General features: G+C 48.7%; 1 protein-coding gene across 1 annotated transcript in view; it reads left to right on the top strand.

The window, feature by feature from the left end:
- FLVCR2 (FLVCR choline and putative heme transporter 2) overlaps positions 1–19,622 on the top strand; it is a 63,288-nt gene that overhangs the window by 18,052 nt on the left and 25,614 nt on the right. Inside the window, exons 2-3 of the mRNA XM_056134078.1 lie at positions 13,779–13,920; positions 16,960–17,100. Coding sequence (XP_055990053.1) covers positions 13,779–13,920; positions 16,960–17,100 — 283 coding nt within the window. The remainder of the gene's footprint in view (positions 1–13,778; positions 13,921–16,959; positions 17,101–19,622) is intronic.

Genomic DNA, 19,622 nt, shown 5'->3' with positions numbered 1-19,622 from the left:
TGGAGTCCTGTGTGTGGCAGTCAAGTACCCCGATACTTTGAGCTAAATCGCTGGCCCCTCTGCCTGTCATTTTTTTTTTCTTTTTTCTTTTGGGTCACACCTAGCAGTGCTCAGGGGTCACTCCTGGCTCTGCACTCAGGAATTACTCCTGGCAGTGCTCAGGGGACCAAATGGGTTGCTGGGAATTGAACCCGGGTTGGTTGCGTGCAAGGCAAACACCCTATCTGCTGTGCTATTGCTCCAGCCCCTCTGCCTGGCATTTTTATCCACAGTTCCTTGTAGCAGGTGTTAGGCACTTCACCCTACGCCTCTGTCCACTCTCTGCTGCTGAGTTTATCTGAGGCCAGGTCACCCTGCTTCTAGAGACCGCTGCCTCAGTCCCTTGCTTTTTTGTCCAGAAGACCATACCTAGAATACTTTTGTATGGAAGACAGCTGACGGGGCTCGAGAGATAGCACAGCGAATAGGGCGTTTGCCTTGCACATGGCCGACCCGGGTTCGATCCCCGGCAACCTATATGATACCCTGAGCACCGCCAGGAATAATTCCTGAGTGCAGAGCCAGGAGTAACACACCCATGCATCGCCAGGTGTGATGCAAAAAGCAAAAGAAAAAAAAAAAGAAAAAAAAACCAACAAAAAAAAAAAACCAAAAAACAGCTGACTGCCACTTGGCAGCCCCCCAAGGGTGCCCTGCTTTTACCCTTTATTGACTAGGGTCTTGTTTTATAGGGGTTGTGTAGATTGTTATTTGGGGATCATACCTGGTGGTGCTCAGGAAGTACCCCCAGCTATGCTTTAGGGATCATGGAGATCAAACCCAGTCCTCCCGCTGGCCAGCCTTGTGCTCCAGCCCTTGGAGCTGCCTCCCCAACCTCAGGGCCTTCTGTGGAAGGACACTTCCTAGGTTTCCTGGAATTACTGTTTACTATCACTTCAGTCAAGGCCTCCGAAGGAAGGAGCGGAGGCAGGGGAGGAAGGCAGTTTGACCTTCTTACTGATCCTCCTTAGTTAGCATGGGCTGCTGGGCCCCTGAGAAACCCTGCAACCCCCAGCCTCAGTTCTGGAAGGCTTTGAAGTGGGTTCCCAGGAAGAGCCCGTTCCCTCTGGGCAGGCGGGTGGGGCAGGCGGGTGTTCTGGGATGATCAGGGCACATTGTTTTCTGCTTCTGCAAAGCCCCTCACCAGCTGCTAAGCCTTTGCAAGTCCCTGAGGACAGCCCCTGGCTGCTGACTGACCTTGGGCAGGCTTCCCAGCTACTGCTGACCTTGGGGCAGGCCTCCTTGCCCCTTGCTGACTATGTGTGGTTCTGTTGAGGTGGTGAGGGGGGAAGCTGAGGGCCTGGCCTGCTAGTCGGAGTTTGTTTGGAGCTGGAGGAGGCATAGATCTGCCCTCGTGGGCCTACCCTCTGCCCCCCTGCACCCGGGGAACTCTGGAAATGTTGTGCTGTGGCTCGTGTTGTGGCTTTTGATATGATGACCCCAAGCCACCTCCTTTTTTTTTAAATTTATTATTATTTTTTAATTTTATTGAGTCACTATGGGCTGGAGCAATAGCACAGCGGGTAGGGCGTTTCCATTGCATGCAGTCAATATGGCCAACCCAAATTCGATTCCTCCGCCCCTCTTGGAGACCCCAGCAAGCTACCGAGAGTATCTCGCCTGCATGGCAATGCCTGGCAAGCTACCCGTGACGTATTCGATATGCCAAACACAGTAATAACAAGTCTCACAATGTTACTGGGCCCGCTCGAGCAAATCGATGAACAGCAGGATGACAGTGACAGTGACAGATTGAGTCACCGTGAGATACAGTTACAAAGCTTTAATGTTTGAGATTCAACCATACAAAGATCGAACACCCATCCTCCACCAGTGCACACTTTCCACCACCAATGTCCCCAGTTCCCCCCTCCCCTCCCATCCCAGTCTTCACACTGCCTCTATGACAGACAATCTTCCCAATACTCTCTCTCTCTACTTTTTGAGCATTATGTTTTTCCTGAATTTTCCCACCACCATTCAAGCCTGCCTGCCAGGGGCAGATGTAAGATAATTTATTTTCCATTGCTCATTTTGAGTATCGCGAGAGTTTCTGCGGCCGCTTTTGTGGCCGCACGCTTCTCCATTGTAGATGGTTGGATTCCAGAGACATCTCTGTAGAGCACTAATCTATTTTGGGATTCAACTGGGAGTCTCTGGACCAGGGCTGTTGGTGCACCAAGATGGTACCCAGTGGAAGCTTGTGGGCATGACAGCTAGGCCACAGAGCAGGCGGAGAGCCAGGAGGGACCACCCAGTGCCTCTGCCACCATGAGCCGCCTCCTTTGACGGGGAAGCAGGACACAGGATGCTCTCATTGCTCCAGGGCACCTCCCTAGGACTCACAGTAGGCTCTGGGGGAAGAGAGGGGGGCCAGGAGAGGGCCTGGCTTCCCCTGCCCGTGGATTCACTCTGACGCCAGTGCAATGCTCCAGCTCAGTGATGAAGCAGGAAAGGCCCCGAGGTCCTCCCTCGGAGGGCCCTGTGTTGCATCCTTTCGGGATTCTCCTGCTCAGGGCCTCACTGGGTAGTCTGGCAGCTCCAGTGAAAGGCCAGATGTGCAGCAGCTGAATATTGTGTTGTGTGGAACACTGGGATGGGCCCTGTAAGGTGAGGAGACTAAAAGGGCTCCCCCATGCCCACCTCAGGGCCTCCATCTCTCTAGCTATTGAGCTGTGGAAGCTGCTCCCTCTCCCTTGGGTTGCAGAGAATCATGGGACTCCACCCTTGGCTGAGCCCTGTGTCTGCTCTGGCCGGCCGGCCTGCTGATTCCTGCTGATCCCTCTCTCCAGGGTTGGCATAAAAGCCGCTTTTCAGGCTCTGTGCCTGAGGAGGCTTCTCTGGGTACTGTGGGGAGTTGGCGGGTGCCCTCAGCAGGAGTGAGGTCCTGTCGGGGTAGTAGGGTTGGGATGGGGTGGGGGTTAGGTTTCCTCTGAAGTTTAGGTTTCCTCTGACTCGGCCCATCTCTCCTGGCACTAACAGTCAGCCAGCAGGAGTGACCATTGCAATCCAATGTGTGGGGACAAGGAGGGGACAGGTAGAACTTGTGAAGATGCTTCGGTTGCGGATCTCCTTATAAGAAGGCTACTTGAGACCAGAGCCATAGTACAGTGGGGAGAGCGCTTGCTTTGCACATAGCCAGCCTGGGTTTGATCCCCGGCACCCCATATGGTCCTTTGACCTCTGCTAGGAGCGATCCCTGAGCACAGAGCTAGGAATAAACCCTGAGCACTGTGTCCCTAAGCCACAAGGCCCCCAAACAAAAAAACAAAAAGAAAAGAGAGTAAAGAACTCATTTCCTGCCCTGTGGTGCCTGGGTTTGTTTACCTTAGGAAACCTATGATCTTTACAAGGTGCCCAGGTCCCTGCCCTGCGTCCTTTCCAGCTCGGCTTCTCTCTGGCTGGAGAGAAAGAAGCCAGAGCTGGCGAGGGAGGCACTTGCCTCATCTTGCTCAGAAAGTGGGACCTTGGGCTCCTAGCCACACCCTCTTCCTGTAGGCCTTCACTTTTTGACCGTTTCTGAGTGTCAGCTCTGGGCAGGCATGTTTTGTTGATTTTTGTATACCTTTGAGACAATGCACCACCGCCTTTGCTTATTTATGGAATAAATATTTATTGAGCATTTACTTTGTGCCAAGCAGCACGCAGAGCTCTGAGGATCCAGCAGTGAAGGAGGAAGCAAGGGTCCCTGGGTTTATATTTAAGGGAAGACAGTATGAGTCCCAGAGAGTCCGCTCAGGATGATGTTAGCCTGAGGGAGGCCAAGGGAGATGGAGGAGATGTGATTTCAGAGGAGATTGAGGGTGGAGGAGATGGTTCAGATTTTGTATGTGGGAGCATCATGTTTGCACCTGAATCCCTCAAGGCTTTGGGAGTGGGAAGGGTTAAACCTTGAGCACTGCTTGGTGGGCTCCCTCCTCTACTCAAAAAAAAAAAAGAGAACAGAACAGGATATTGGAATATGATGATGATGATGATGATGATGATGTGTTTGTATGTGGTGGAGGGTGGATTGGGTCATACCTGGCGAGGCTCAGGGGTTACTCCTGGCTCTGCACTTAGGAATCACTCCTGATGGTGCTCAGGCAACCATATGCGATGCCGGGCATTTAACCTGGGTCGGCTGCATGCAAGACCTTAAATGCCCTCCCCCTCTGTACTATCGCTCCAGCTCTAGGAAGATGATTTTTGTATAAGTCAATCCCTAAGCCACAAGGTCAGATGTGATAGCTTCAGTTTTTTAAGGTTGTGCAATAGGAAGTGCCTGACCTGGGTTCGCTCCTTGGTATCCTATATGGTTGCTCCAAGCATGGCCAGGAGTAATTCCTGATTATACAGCCAGGAGTAACCCCTGAGCATTGCTGGGTGTGACCCCAGAAGCCAAAAAAAAAAAAAAAAAACCAGGTTGTGGTAAAGATGTAACTTACAGTTTGTGTATTTGTTTTGCCAAATCAGCTTCCACCCCTTTGGGCCACACAGGGCTAATTCCTGGCCCTGTGTCCAGGGATCACTTCTCATGGGGCTCAGGAGATTATACTGGGTGCCAGGGATCAAACCCACATCAGCTGTGCACAAGGCCGCTGGGCTGGTGGTGGTTTACTGGGAGGGCCTGTGAATGTGGTGCTGCGCAGTCCCTGCAGAGTAGAGGGTCATGCAGGCTGGCCGTTCTTGAGGACATCTTCGGCCACACCCATTCGTGCTTACGGTCAGTTCTCCAGAGCTGCACCCACTGATGATCCGAGGGACCCAGCAGTGCTAGTATTGACCAGACTCGGCTTGCCTATAAGATTGATCAGGGTCAGCCACCTTACCCCCTGTCCCATGTTCTCAGCCCGAGTTACCTTAGATTTCCTTTCCAGATTTCTCTCCAGGATCATGAGGCAAGGTTACTTCATTTATAAAAAATAATTTTATAGGAAAAAGCTCCCTGGGGTCCACCCTGTATATTTCTGGGCACACCCTACAATAAATGGAACTAAGTGTTGGGGCCAGAGTGATAATACAATGGGTTGGGCATTTGTCTTGCGGCCAACCTGGATTCAATCCTCCAGCATCCTATATGGTCCCCCTAAGCCCCACCAAGAGTAATTCCTAGTGCAGAGCCAGGAATAACCCCTAAGCATATCTGGGTATGACCCAAAAAGCACCCTCCCCCCAAGAAAAAGGAACTAGGTGTTGTTACCAATTAAGCAACAACTTTCCCAGAGACTTCACATGAGTCATTTGCGTTGGTCTGAATCTTACTCCTGAAAAACGGAAAGGGGAGGGTGGTCTCGAATAGAACCCACCAGACTTAGAAAACATCTTGGGCTCATTAAAAGAGTTTGTTGTGACATGGACTCTTTCGCAGTGGCAGTAGAGGAGGAAGGCCACCCTGCTACTTTGGATGGTGTCCTGCCACCTGTTGAAGGTCCTGCCGAAGAGGAGCAGGCCAAGACAGTGCGGTCACCTGCTGGCTGCTAGAGCTGACGGGACATGCCCCTGTGAGTGGAGCTTTGCACTATGCCTGCTTCAGATTTTCGGCACTAGGAGAAATCGAGGTTGGCCTTCTGCCTTGGCTGGCCTGGTGCTTCCAAAGATGCCCCCTTCCGCCTTTCCAGCTGAACGGGATGTGTCGTGAGCTGTGGCTACTGGCTGTGAGCCAGAGGGTCTTTCGGGTGGTGACATCAGCAGGATCAAGGCTGTGGGTAAGAGGGGAGGCAGGCCAGCTGCTACTATGTCTACTCTGCTCGCTGCATAGATTTAGAGGAGGTCTCTCAACCTTTGTCCAACTGTGGCCGCCCTCCAACTGACTTCCTGTGGTTTCCTGGTTGGCCCCCCTCATTGGTCGGCCTAGATTGACTCCCTACTCTTATGCCATAGCTCCGCATTGAGAAGATTCTCATGGGGGGGGGGGGGCGGGGGGCGTGCTGGAATATCCTGGGGGCCTGCAAGGAGGGCTGTCTGACTCCCAGTTGAGAAAGGCTGATCCAGACGGGTGCTTTTGCAAGATGCCATGCAAGGACGATTTCGGAGGAGCATGTGAGCTCTGCGTCTAGCATCCTCGACCTCATCCCTCACTCGTGAGTCTGGTAACTGCTGAGTGTAGGTTGGAGAATGGGAAGTTTGTCAGCCTACCTCCCTCTGGTCTCCTGGTCCAATCTTAGCACGCCCTAAATTTGAGACTTTTGTGTTTTGCTCTGTCTCACACCTGCTTCCTTTTGGTGGCCCGACGTGAGGCTGTGGGGGAGAGGATGATGGTAAACTGCTCGGTTCCGAGAGAGAAAGATCTTTCCCAGCATGGCCTGGCGCATCACTCCAGCTTCATCTCCCTGTGGGCATCTTCCTGGGACTTCAGGGACTCCGTCCTGGTGTCCTGGGAAACCCCCCACCTCCACAGGTGCAAAGGGCTTTCCTGTAGTGCTCGCCTTAAACCTGAGGTCCCCACCCCTTGGGACCCAAGTGCAGATTTTGAAAAATTTTCCTCTCGTGACTGTTGCCTAGCAAATTGTTTTTGTTTGCCTGTGTATATAGGTATATAAGACAGATGTACAAATCACACATGCACTGAAAATACATCATAGATTTGTTTTAAAACAGATTGGGGGAGCCAGAGTGATAGTACAGTGGATAGGGTGTTTGCCTTGCACATGGCCAACCTGGGTTTAATCCCCGGCATCCCATATGGTCCCCCAAGCATTGCCAGGAGTAACCCCTGAGCATTGCTGGGTGTGACCCAAAAAGCAAAGAAAATAAAGACTTGTTCCTTTAAAAAAAAAAAACAGATTGGGGGTAGGGGAAGTTGGGTCACACCCATTAAAGCTCAGGGGCTCTTCCTGACTTTGTGCTCAGGAGTGACCCATGGTTGGGGAACCATGTGTTGTGGAGAATTGAACAGGGGTTGTTGGCCACATGCAAGGCAGACACCTTGGGATTTGTAGTCTCTCTCACTGGCCCCTTAAAATAAAATTTAGAAAAGTTATTTGGTTGGGGGGGAAGCAGAGAGATATTTCAGTGGGTAGGATACTTGCTTTGCATGTGACTGATCCAAGTTCAACCCCCAGCACTCCATATGGTCCCCTGAGGCCTGCCAGGAGTGATCCCTGAGCACAGATCTAGGACTAAGCCCTGAGCACTGCCAGGTTTGACCCCTCAAAGCAACAACCCACCACAACAAGAAGCTCTGTGGGCTTGCTTTCTCAGGCCTTTGTACCTTATTTTTTTTGGGGGGTGGGGTGGAATTTGGGTACACCTAGTGGTGCTCAGAGCTTCCTCCTGGCTCTGCACTCAGGGATCACCCTCCTGGAGGCTGACTTGGGTTGGCTGCATGCAAGGCAAGTGCTCTACCCACTGTACTGTCTCTCTGGGCCCACAGTCCCATCTCTCATGCACTTACTCACGGGGGCCACACACCCAGTTGTGTTTGGGCACCCGGCTGGGGACAGATGTAGGGAGGAGCTGGGAGCGGACTGGAGCTCTCATGGGATGTGCCTCCTGAAAAGCAGGGAAAGATGGTGGAAATATGAAGGAGGCCATTGTTTCCGGTCAGCTGTTGTGGCTTTCCACACTGGGCACAATCCTGCTTCCAAGGCTGCGTGTCCTGTAAGCCAGTGGGAATGAGGGTGGGTGGGGGGGAGACTCAACAGGATCCCACAGCACCAGGGCTGGGTATTTTGGAGCCCTGGGGCACCCAGGTGGGAGAAGCCCCCCTGCTAGAGAGGGTGTGAACAGACACCAGCGTGGGCGGGTGGTAATGACCAACCGACTGGGTTGATGTCTCAAGGCAGAAATAAAAGAAATCAGGATCAGGGCCTCTGTCTTCACTTGGGGATTGAGAACAAGCCCTGAGGATGTCATGTCTTCCCTCCTGGTGGAAGGGACCCGCGGCCCCCCCCTCCAGTTCTAGGTCTTCCAAGCTATGCAGGCCAAGACTGCCTCAGTCAGCCCAGGGACCCCAGCCCAAAAGTTCACTTGCCCTTCATGTGTGACTGAGCTTGGGCTGTGCTGGGAATCAAATCTGGGGCTCCCTCAGGAGAGAGCCCTGTCTTACAGCTTCATACTCCAGTGTCTTCCCGTCAGCAGTCAGTGACAGGTCAGTGTGACCAAGCTTCAGAGAAGCCCGTGGGCAGTGGGACAGACAGTGGAGTGGTCAGGAAGCAGAGACCTGTGTTCTCCCTTTAGCACTCTCCCTTTCTCTTTCACGCTTTCTCACTTTCTTTCACTTTCTCACTTTCACTCTTTATTATTATTATTATTATTTTTTTGCTTTTTGGGTCCACACCCGGCGATGCTCAGGGGTTACTCCTGGCTCTGTACTCAAGAATCACTCCTGGCGGTGCTCAGGGGACCATATCATATGGGTGCTCAGGGGACCATATCATACGGGTGCTCAGGGGACCATATCATATGGGATGCTGGGAATCGAACCCTTTACGCTGTGCTCTCACTTCAGCCCCTCTCTCTTTCTCTTTCTCTCTCTCTCTCTTCTCTCTCTCTCTTTATCTTTTTGCTTTTTTGGGTCACAACTGGCAATGCACAGGGGTTACTCCTGGCTTTTCACTCAGGAATTACTCCTGGCGGTGCTTGGGGGACCATGTGGGATGCTGGGAATCGAGCCCAGGTCAGCCGCATGCAAGGCAAATGTCCTACCTGCTATACTATTGCTCCAGCCCCCTCTCTTTCTCTCTTTCACCCTCTCTTTTACTCTTTCTCTTTCACTCTCTTTTTCTCTTGCCTTTCTCTTCTCTTGATTTTTAGCCTTTGCCTGAGGGTACTCAGTGGCTACTCCTGACTCACTGCTCAGACTGCTCCTGGCTCAGTGCTCCTGGGTACCAGCACGTGCTACAGCTGGTTGAGCTGTCTCCCACCCCACCCTCATGCTTAAGCCTCTTTCACTCTAGAGGTTTATTCCACCTTGCCTCCGTTCCATCTCTAACAACCAGGCGCGAACAGAGGACGAGCCTGGAGCTCTGGAGCCCTAACCAGCCTAACATCCATCTACACTGACATCACTTGGATCGTTTTCTGTATTTTTATCTATTTATTTTTGCTATACTGGGAGTTGAACCTAGGGTCTCACATGGCAGCCAGGCATTCCACTGCTAAGCTACACCCCCAGCTCATGTAATTTTGGTTTTACTTTTCTTGGGCTGGAGAGACAGTATAGGGGTTTAATTATATACCTGGCACGTGGCCGAGCCTCAACTTCAGCCCTGGTACCACATGGTCCCCTGAGCACAGAGTCAGGAGTGCTCCCAGAACCACGGGATGTGGCCCAAGCCCTTCCCCCACCTGCTCCCCAGAGGTGCTTCTCTAGCATGAGGCTGACCCTGATACAGTGCCCAGCACCCATGGGCCCCCCAAGCATAGAGCTGGGAGTGGCCCCCAGCACCACTGGGTATAGCCAAGAAAGAGCCAAGAAATACATAAAGAAAGTAAAGCCCCTCCCCCACTAGATTATAAAACTCCTTGAAGGCAGATATATCTTGGCGTTTTCTAAATATCGGGTAGGATTCTTTGCCCATAGCCAGGTGGGCAAAGAATGGCTTGAATGGCTTGAATGATGGATTACACTTGGACATAGATTGGAAGAGACCTCGATTGGGGGAGTCGGGGTCTCTTACTGGATGACTTTTGTGAGTGAATACTCCGGGGGCTGAGAACCATCTGTGACCCTCTGGGAGTGACTGATAGGCAGGATGAACACGAACAGGGTGGTCAACGGCGGGGCAGCTGAGTGGGGTGAGGGTCTGGAGAGAAGGCAGGAGGCGGCCGTGCCTGCAATCCCCTTCTCGTGCAGGGGGCATGGGGACTTTCCTCCCGCCAGGCTTGGAATGTTAAACTTGCCCAGTTTCCTCCTTGGCAGAGGACACATGGAGAAGATCTTGAAGGAGCTCATCAGAACTCAAGGCATTGCTGACCTGGGAAACGCCCAGGTTGCCTTATCTCTTCTGTGCATGGAGTTTGAACTGTGGGGCATGATAAGAGATCTTTTCACTTGCTGCACTCCGAAGCTGAGTGCCTGTGTGCATTTTTTATAGCCAATTCACATCTGTAGGTCAACTCACAGATTCTGCTATTTTGTGCATTTGTTATTATCTTCCTCTGTTGCTTTATCTCCAGGCTGAGTGTGGATGCTTTTAGGCAGTTTCTTGTGTCACACTAAAACAGTTTACAAACACAGCGATGTTTGTAAGTTGCTCAGACAAAGCCAAGCTTTTCATGAATGTAAAAGTGGTGACAACTTTTGGCTTCTGTTTCTTACTGAATTTCAATTCTTGGGGATTATTTGGTGTTGAACTTTCTCCCTAGCTGATTTCTCAACTGCAGGTTAATATAATCAGTAATACCCAAAATAACAATTTTTAAAAATTTTTATTAGGGTCATTCGTGGTGGTCCTCAGACCAGTTAGTTCTAAGGATCAAATCTGGGCCTTTTGCCCACAAATTATGTGCTCTAACCCTTTGAGCTCTCTCCTCAGCCCCAAGTGAATAGGTTTATTTACTATAGAGATAAGAGTCTAAAGAACTATTGTGTGTTTTCAGAAGGTCCCGCTGCTCTCATTCGGTGGTCTCCCGTCACTTCCCCCACCCAGGAGAGGTCAATGGCTATGGGCAGGTGAAGGAACGAACGAGGGTCAGGCTGGTCGGTATCAATTGTAGTTTATTCCAATCTTCACTCTCACCTCTGACTCTGCCCTCTGGAGCCCGAGCTCCCGAGCCCCAGCCCGTGCCTTAGCCTGAGCCTCAGTTTCTGCTCTCTCGAGCCCAAGTCCGAGCCCAAGCTTGAGCCTGAGTCTGAGCCTCAGCCTCAACCTTCTCCTCAGCCTGAGCCTTCTCTCTCCGCTCTCTCAAGCCCCAAGCCCCCTTCGAGTTTACAGTCTTAGTTTACATAGCAATCACGTAGGGTGGTTACACAAAGGTGGGTTGAACATTAACAAATCAGCAAAGAGAGGTAAGACCACTTGAGATTAACTCAAGGATTAAATCTCATCTAAAGAGATTATTCCAGATTACTAGGAGATCTGCTCAAGGGTGGGATCCCAATAAGGGTGTGTTCTTTCCTCTGCTAGTAATCTACTTAAATAGTAAATCTACTTCTAATATTTCTAGCAATGTCATTCTGTATGAGCACAGTAAGAGATAAATTTACAGTTTGGTTCTTCCTGAGGACATCTCACTATATATTCCGAGATATATATTCCTTGGGCTGGAGCGATAGCATAGCAGTTAGGGCATTTGCCTTACAAGCGGCCAACATGGCCGACCCGAGTTCCATTCCTCCGCCCCTCTCGGAGAGCCCGGCAAGCTACCGAGAGTATTCGATATGCCAGACACAGTAACAACAAAGTCTCCAATGGAGACGTTACTGGGCCCGCTCGAGCAAATCGACGATCAATGGGAGGGCCTTTACCTTTACCTATATATTCCTCAGGCCAGATTAGTCTTCCTAGCCCCAAAAGGGTCCTAGTTGTTACTTACTTTTGATCATGCCCTCAACTTATAGTTGAGTATCATGGTGCTTTGGCCTGATCCATTTTGATGCCAGGGTAGCTCACAGCTTGCCCTGGGTCCATTCAGTCTCTCGTCGGGACCCTGCTTTTGAGGTGTGGGAACTAAGGACAACTGAGTCAAGAAAGCAGATGCCCAGGAGTAAATATTATTCAGAGTCAATCAACTTCCAAGTTACAAAGCATAATATTAACTGACTTCCTGTGTACACACAGAAAGGACATTGCTTTAAGGTAAACTATGCAAAAGACATAACTGACAATACAAGTTCAGTGTCCTTAGAAGGATCTGATCTTACAAGTTAACAGAATCTAATTTGGGGGAAAAGGTGATTAACTGGCTGGGGAGGAGAGCACAGAGAAGAGTTTGCAGATAAACAGAGGAATGGGAGTGACTAGGGAGCACTGTGATGGGTGTAAGCTAAGCTCCCCATGGCAGTGTTATTCTACAAAGTATTACTTATTGGTTTGAAGCTAGAAAAGAGCTACCTTGAATTGAGTACACCAACTATATTTTATTTTAAAATTAAGATTATTGGGACAGGAGCAATAGGTACAAGGGGTAGGGTATTCGACTTGCATGTGCCCAACCTGGGTTTCATCCCTGGCACCCCATAGGGTCCCCTGAGTACCACCAGGAGTAATTCCTCAGTGCAGAGCTAGGAGTTACCCCTGGGCATTGCTGGGTATAGCCCCCAAACAATAAAATAAAGATTATTAGTTTAGATAACATGGTTGCAATAGTGTTAATTTGTTATTATTTTGGATTTGGGGCCACACCAGGCGGTGCTCAAGGGCTACCAGGATCACTCCTGGCTGTGGTGCTCAGGGGACCATTTGTAGCGCTGGGATTTAAACCAGGGTTGCAGCAATCACAGCTATATGCTAGGCAAGCACTTTAAGCTTTGTACTATCTCTCTCTGGCATTGATATACAAAGTTGCTATGGTTCCCACCCCCCACCAAATCGCCCAATCCCATTTCTACCCCCACTGCTCAGTAATCTCAGTTTTGTGATCCAAAACCAAGGGTTTGTCATTGTTCTATACTAGTTCCTTCTTAATGTTTTTCTATATTCCATAGATGTATGAAGTCATCTGGTATTTGTTCTTCTCCTTTGAATTCAGTTTCACTTAGTATGATGTCCTCCACTTCCATCTGCATTGCGGCATACGATTCAAATTTTTTTTTGTTGTTGTTGTTTTTTGGTCACACCTGGCGATGCAAGGGGTTACTCCTGGCTCTGCACTCAGGAGTTACTCCTGGCGGTGCTCAGGGGACCATATGGGTTGCTGGGAATTGAACCCGGGTTGGCCGCGTGCAAGGCAAACGCCCTACCCACTGTGCTATCTCTCCAGCCCCTACGATTTAAATTTTTTTTATTGGGGCCCGAGGGATAGCACAGTGAGTAGAGCGGTATTCTATACAGTGCCCCGAGAACCGCCAGGAGTAATTCCTGAGTGCAGAGCTAAGAGTAATCCCTGAGCATCGTCGGGTGTGACCTCCCAAAAAGCTCCCCCAAAATAAAATAAAATAAAAAAGTAAATTTTTTATTGTTATCACAGTGATTTACAATGCTGCTAATGAACTGCAGGATTTCATGACTACAGTGTTCAGCACCATACCCTCCACCAGAGTGTCCCTTCCCTCCACCACTCTCAGGGGCCTCTCACCCCTATTTCCCCATCACGGTAGGCTCAGTTCTACAGATCAAGTTACAGATTCTGTTGCTTTGCATCAGTCATTCATCTCTTACTTGTGCTTCTCTATATCCCACATATGAGAAGGGTCGTTCAGTATGTCCCTCTCCTTCTGGCTAGCTTCACTCAGCATGATTCCCCTATAATTGTTTTCCATACATATTGATGTTGAATGTGGTGAGGAATAATGTGTCAGGGTTGAGTGCCAATCAAAGCAAGATCTCTTGAGGAAGGAAACAGTTCCTGTTTGGGCTTTATTAGTTTTTTGTTTGTTTGGGAGCCATACCCAGTGGTGCTCAGGACTTCCTCCTGCCTCTGTGTTCAGGGATCACTCCCATTGAGGCATGGAAGACCACATTGGGGTGCCAGGGATTGAATTTGGGATGGCTGCTTTCAAGCGAAGTAGTGCTATCTGTCTGACCCATCCCCATTTGAGTTTGAAAAAAGGACCAAAACTGGGGACTTGGGCATCTCTTCCTCTCGGGATTCGTTAATGTTGTACTGACAGTCCCTGGCCGTTAACTGTCATCCATTGTCTCCATCCTCTGTAGCTTGGAATTGCGATTGGGTTTTTGGTCCCTCCTATTCTGGTGCCCAATATCGATGACCAAGAACAACTTGCCTACCACATCAGCATCATGTTCTACATAATAGGAGGTGTGGCCACTCTGCTTTTCATCCTTGTCATCATCGGTAAGGCCATTCCTAGATGATCGGGGTTGGGGGGAGGCGAGATAGGAGCAGGGAGACTGAGAGGTGGACTACGTTTCACCTGGGTGGAACACTGACAGTGTGTTCCTGGGACGTATGGAAATGGGGTATCTCATGGCCTGAGTCGTGAGTGACCCCAGTACAGCCCTTGATGGTTCTGTGTACTTTGTGGTTTAGTAAAGGGTTTGTTGTGATCCACCAGTTTCCCAGGCAGTCTTATCAGAATCAATGCAGAGATGGCTTTGGTGAAAGCCCTCAAGGGCTAATGCAGGGTCTGTGAACAGCATGCCTGGTCTCATTTAATCCTCAACAACACCAAGGGAAGATACTATTATCCATGTATTTCATGATCAGTGTATTTCATCTAACATAGCAGAAGAGGAGACTTGAGGAGAGTTAAAGCAACCGAATAATATTTAAGCCCAGAGAGCTTCTGTCAGGGGCAAGGCATCTACTTGCCTTGCATGCAGCCATGCCAACTGCAATCCTGGTTTGAATGCCTGGTACCACATATAATCCTCTGAGTACTGCCAGGGGTCCCTTTTGAGCACAGAGCCAGGAGTAACTTCTGTCCAAACCTCTCCCCACCCCAAATAAAATATTTTTCAAAATAAAAGATTAAATAGTAAGTGGCAAAGATTGTAGTCTAACCTACGCTTGTCTAACTATAAATTTTTGAGATGAGACTAAATAAAACTGACCCACAAATCCTAAAATCTGATTGATTCACCCGAGAATACCTGGGGCGCTTGTTCCTGATGAGCATGTTTTAAAAGTTTTATATATATATATATATGCTCATAATGGAAAACCCAAGAACATACCAAAGAAGTATAAAGAATGACCATTAATTTAGCCTCATACCAGTCAATCCCAAACACCAACTTCTGATACTTGCAATAAATGTTTTATACGCATGCACATTTAGTCATTGAGCTCTTTGGCTAGTATAATCTTGTAATTTCTTTTTAATCATCTGAATGATGTTACATGGGCTGTGAGTAATTCAGAAACAGCCAAGTAGAGGATTACATACAGAGTTTGTCACCTGTCTAAAGGTTAAGCAGCTTTCTGCCTAAGACGTGAATGTTCCACCTTTTGTCTTAAAGGTTTGTTCCTGCCTGCTGGCCTCCCCTCCCAAGCCAAGCCAAACAGTTTTTTTTTCTTTCTTTTTTTTGCTTTTTGGGTCACACCCAGCAATGCTCCCTGGCTCTGCACTCAGGAATTACTCCTGGGGTGCTTGGTGCTTGGGGGACCATATGGGATGCCAGGGATTGAACTAAGATCAACTGCATGCAAGGCAAATGCCTTACCCGCTGTGCTATTGTTCTGTCCCGCAAAGCCAAACAGTTTTATAACTGGGCCTCATGGGGCCTCATTCCTCTGCGCTCTTCTGGGCTCCATGCTGAGAAAGGGCTGCTGGAGAGTTTCTAAAAGCTGGCAGGACCCCTGGACAGGTGCTCGGTGTTTTTGGAAGATAAGAAGGTGGGCCCCTCTGAAGGATGAGGAACAGTCCTTTCAGGAGTTCTCTTGCTTACTCAGCCAGATTTCAGAGTTTTACACTGTATTGCCCCCAGCCTCAAATTCTTGTTTGTAACAGAGGGGGGTCTGGTTCTCTGTGGTTGAAATTTTGGCGGTGTAAGAGGTTGGCAGTCTGTTATCAAGTACAGACAATAGAGAAAGAAGTAAAGAGATGAGCAGGCTTATCTGCATTCTGGTTTGTGGACCTGGCAGCCGGTGATAGGAACGTCCTTTTTGAGAGGAATGCCCGGCTCTCCTTTCCCTGGTGGAAGGGGAAGGGAACGGGAACGCAAAAACAATGGGTGAGAGATTCCCAACTCCGGGAATCTGGGACGTCACCCAGGACTATTTCCTGAGAAGGAAGAATCAGAGCTCTGGAGGAGAGGCTGGAGGGTTTTCTGGGTAAGAGGCCTCCTTTGATCTGCCTAGAGAGCCAAGCTTCCTTCGAGAACTTCCTCTGAAGGGAGACAATCTCCTTAGCTTTTAGGAGCACCCTCCTGGGGTGGTGGAGAGGCCTCGATGGTGTTTGCTTGGAACTCCCCGGGGGACACACAGCTGGTCAAACAGCTAGTTAAACTGACCTACCCCCACCCCCCATTTCCCAGACATGCCTCAGACACCTGGATGGCAGTCAAGGTGGCTCGGTGCTCACAGCATGAACTGTGCCACTCTGGGCTTGGTGCAGTGCCCACACCAGCTCACGTTGGTCTCCTTGTCTCAGGCAGACAAGATGTTCGATCTTTCAGACTTTGAGACACTAGGAATGGGTTCTAAGTTTCTCCAATAGAAGGCACTCCCTTGAACTTAATCAGGTAATTGCCATTGACTACCATATGCTTGATTCCGGGCTATGCAACCTGACCCTCCCCCTCAGGAGATGCTAATGGAGCTCAGGAATCCTGGATCTTTGCTTCTTACTTCCATTCTGCCTTTGGGTGACAAATACATCCCCATCCCCACCCCTGCTCCTCATGCTCGGGGACTGTTCCTTGCTGATTATTGTGGGGTTCCTTGGTGCTTAAATATTGGCTGGGGAGTGGGGGAGAGACAGTGATTGCAACCTTCAGAGGTAACTGGGGAAAAAATAACCAGAGGCAGAAGGGAGCCTACAGCAGAGAAGGTGCTTGCCTTGCATGTGGCCAATCCAAGTTCCATTCCCAGCATCCCATATGGTCGTCAGCACTGTTTGGAGTGGTCCCTGAGCACAGAAATTGGAGTAAACCCTGAGCATCACTAGGTATGGCCCCTTCAAAACAAAATGATAAACACACACAAAAAAGAGAGGGGGAATAAAAGAAAAAAAATAATCAAAGAATCACTCACTTGGTTACAGACGATGAGAAGTGGCTTTAAGAGACACTGTCAAGGACTTAATTGAATTAAGATTTCCTTTTGGAATATTAGCTTCCTTTCCAGTGATGGAGCCAGCTCTGATCACGTGTCCGCTGTGGGGAGGCTGGCTGTGGGCATGTTCTGTGATGTCTATTTCTGTCCTTTCAGTGTTCAAGGAGAAGCCGAAGCATCCCCCCAGCAGGGCGCAGTCCATGAGCTATGCGTTGGCCTCCCCCGATGATTCGTACCTAAGTGCCATCGTCCGACTCTTCAAAAACCTCAACTTTGTGCTGCTTGTCATCACCTACGGTAAAAAGTGTCCTTGAACTGGGGGGTTGTGAGACTAGGGTCCAGATCCGTCAATTTCCTAAACTCAAAAGTTCATGTGACGTTGTGTAGAGTCAAAAACCCAGAAGTGCTCTTTGACTTTGTAAGTTCTGGAGAGTTCACCCAGAAACTCTTCATTTCTCATGTCAAGTCTTTCGGGAATTGCCTGCTGATCTCCCAAGCCTCATATCAGTAACACAGCTGTAAAATAACATGGTTGACCTTTCCTTGCTTTCTGTGCTGTTCCTAAGCATCTTGATTTTTACAAAAACAAACCCCCAAACCATTTCCTGGGTCATGCATCAGCTCTGCAGAAGAGCACTGTATGAGTGGGGTCCTTGATTTATCCTTGGACATCACACCAAACACACACACACACACACACACACACACACACACACACACACACACCTTTCATCCTGTCTTCCCACAAGACTGCTGAATATCCCAAGAGTGGGGCTTTATGTCTTTTCTTCTTCATAGTGCTTCAGAAGGGGTTAGCTCATGTTGCCAGAGCAATAGTACAGTGGGTAGGACACTTGCCTTGCATGCGGCCAACCTGGGTTGGATGCCTGGCATCCCATATAGTCTCTTGGGCACCACCAAGAGTAATTCCTGAGTGCAGAGCAAGGAGTAAGCCCTGAGCATTGCTGGGTGTAGCCCCCAAACCAAACACACATATACACACACACACACACATACACAAACACACGCACAAACAGTGGTCAGCTCCATACTCCAACAGTTATTGAATAAGAGAGTAGACAATTGAAAGCATAATATATACATGCTTGAGTTTTACTGCATGAACCAACCCTCAACCAACCCTCCTTCATCATGTTGCACTGACTCTTTTTAAACTCAAATGCAAGACAGCATTCCCTTTTCATTTAATTTTCTTGATTTTCAGTAAAATAAACTTTACTCTTTATGTTGATAGGTTGACTGCCTCTCCAGTGTTTACTAAAATTATTAGAGCAGACAATGGCAAGGACAGAGCTTTGATACCATGAAAGTGTCTTTTATGTATTTGCCCATATTATACTAATATCCAGCCTGTATTTGACCATGAGTCTGGTTCAACTTACAAGTCTACAACTGTGGAACAATCACGTTCAGTAATTGTATTTAAAAAAAAAAAGAGAAGAGATTGGTTTGTCATGAGTTATATTTAGTGAAAACCCTGTTGGCTGTAATCTTATGGTTTCTATAGGCTCACAAGCAATAAATAATGTTTATGTTGTGCCAAGACTTTCCATATCAGATTTGATTTCATCCCTACCACATGTATATGAATATAAATAAGTCCTATCTCATGTAACAGATGAGGAAATAAATTCAGAGAGATTACAGTTTTCTGTGCCCAGGAATTAATCCTGACAGTTGTCAGGGGACCACACGGGATGCCAGGGATTGAACCTGTGTCATCCATGTGCAAGACAAATGCTCCCCCCACTGTACTATGGCTCCAACCCCCAAGATCACATACTTTGAGCAGCAGAGCCAGAATTCAGATGCAGGCTTGTCTCCAAGGGCTGCACTATTCGAGCCTGTTCCATAGTTGCCCTTATTCCTTTTTTTTTTAAAATAAATTTATTTATTGAATCATTGTGAGAGCAGTTACAAAGCTGTTGGGTTTAAGTCTCAGTCATACAATGATGAAACTCCTGTCCCTTCACCAGTGCACATTTTCTACCATCAAAACCCCCAGTATATCCCCCCACCCCACACCCTCCCGCTTATCTGTGTGGCAGATGGTTTCCATATTACTCTCTCTCTACTTTGATTACGTTCAATATTTTGACACCAGACCTACCATTATTATTTGGGATTTTACCCCAACACTCACATCTGCCAATTAGACCATTTGTTTTCTATTGCTGATAATGAATAGCATATGAGATCGTGAGACCGTGGTAGCGGCCAAATGATTTTGGAATTCTGAAGTCTTAATAATTAAATCTGGAGGGATTTCTGCCAAAAACTGCTGGGTTCCGAGATTTGTTCTGAGTCTCTGGGATCACGGCTGAAGCAGCTTGTTGAGTAGCCAGAGGGCCCGTTCATGGGTGGAGACTGCTATTCCTTCTTGAATTGTGCCAGGGTTTTGTTATGGGCTTATCAGTGTCTTTAATCTCCAGCAGAATGATTGCCCACTGAGGCAGTGATAAGAGATGGCATCATCACAGGCATAGGCGTCCAAGCCAGATGCCTCTCTGGAGCTTTTTAAGATGACCTTTAAGTCTTTAAGGTCATGTCCTTATTTCTTACTGTCCTCAGTTTCTCCGTTGCACATAAATCTCTAATTCACCTACAACGTAAAGAACGAACTTTCTAATAGTTTACATGTCCAAATGAAGCAGATGGTGAGTTACCTGTCTCTGGGAGGTGGTCACCAGTCTTGGGGTCCACTGTCCCTGGCGGGAATTGTGGGTGAATGTCAAGCTGTAGGTGAGCAGTCTTCTGCTTCCTCCTCAAGTTCAGTCTCTTTAATACATTGACTTTCA

The sequence above is a fragment of the Sorex fumeus genome, unplaced genomic scaffold (genome assembly GCF_029834395.1).
Source record: "Sorex fumeus unplaced genomic scaffold, SorFum_2.1 ptg000098l, whole genome shotgun sequence".
Taxonomy (NCBI): domain Eukaryota; kingdom Metazoa; phylum Chordata; class Mammalia; order Eulipotyphla; family Soricidae; genus Sorex; species Sorex fumeus.
Note: the sequence above shows the minus strand (reverse complement) of the source record. Positions and strands in the feature narration are given on the sequence as shown.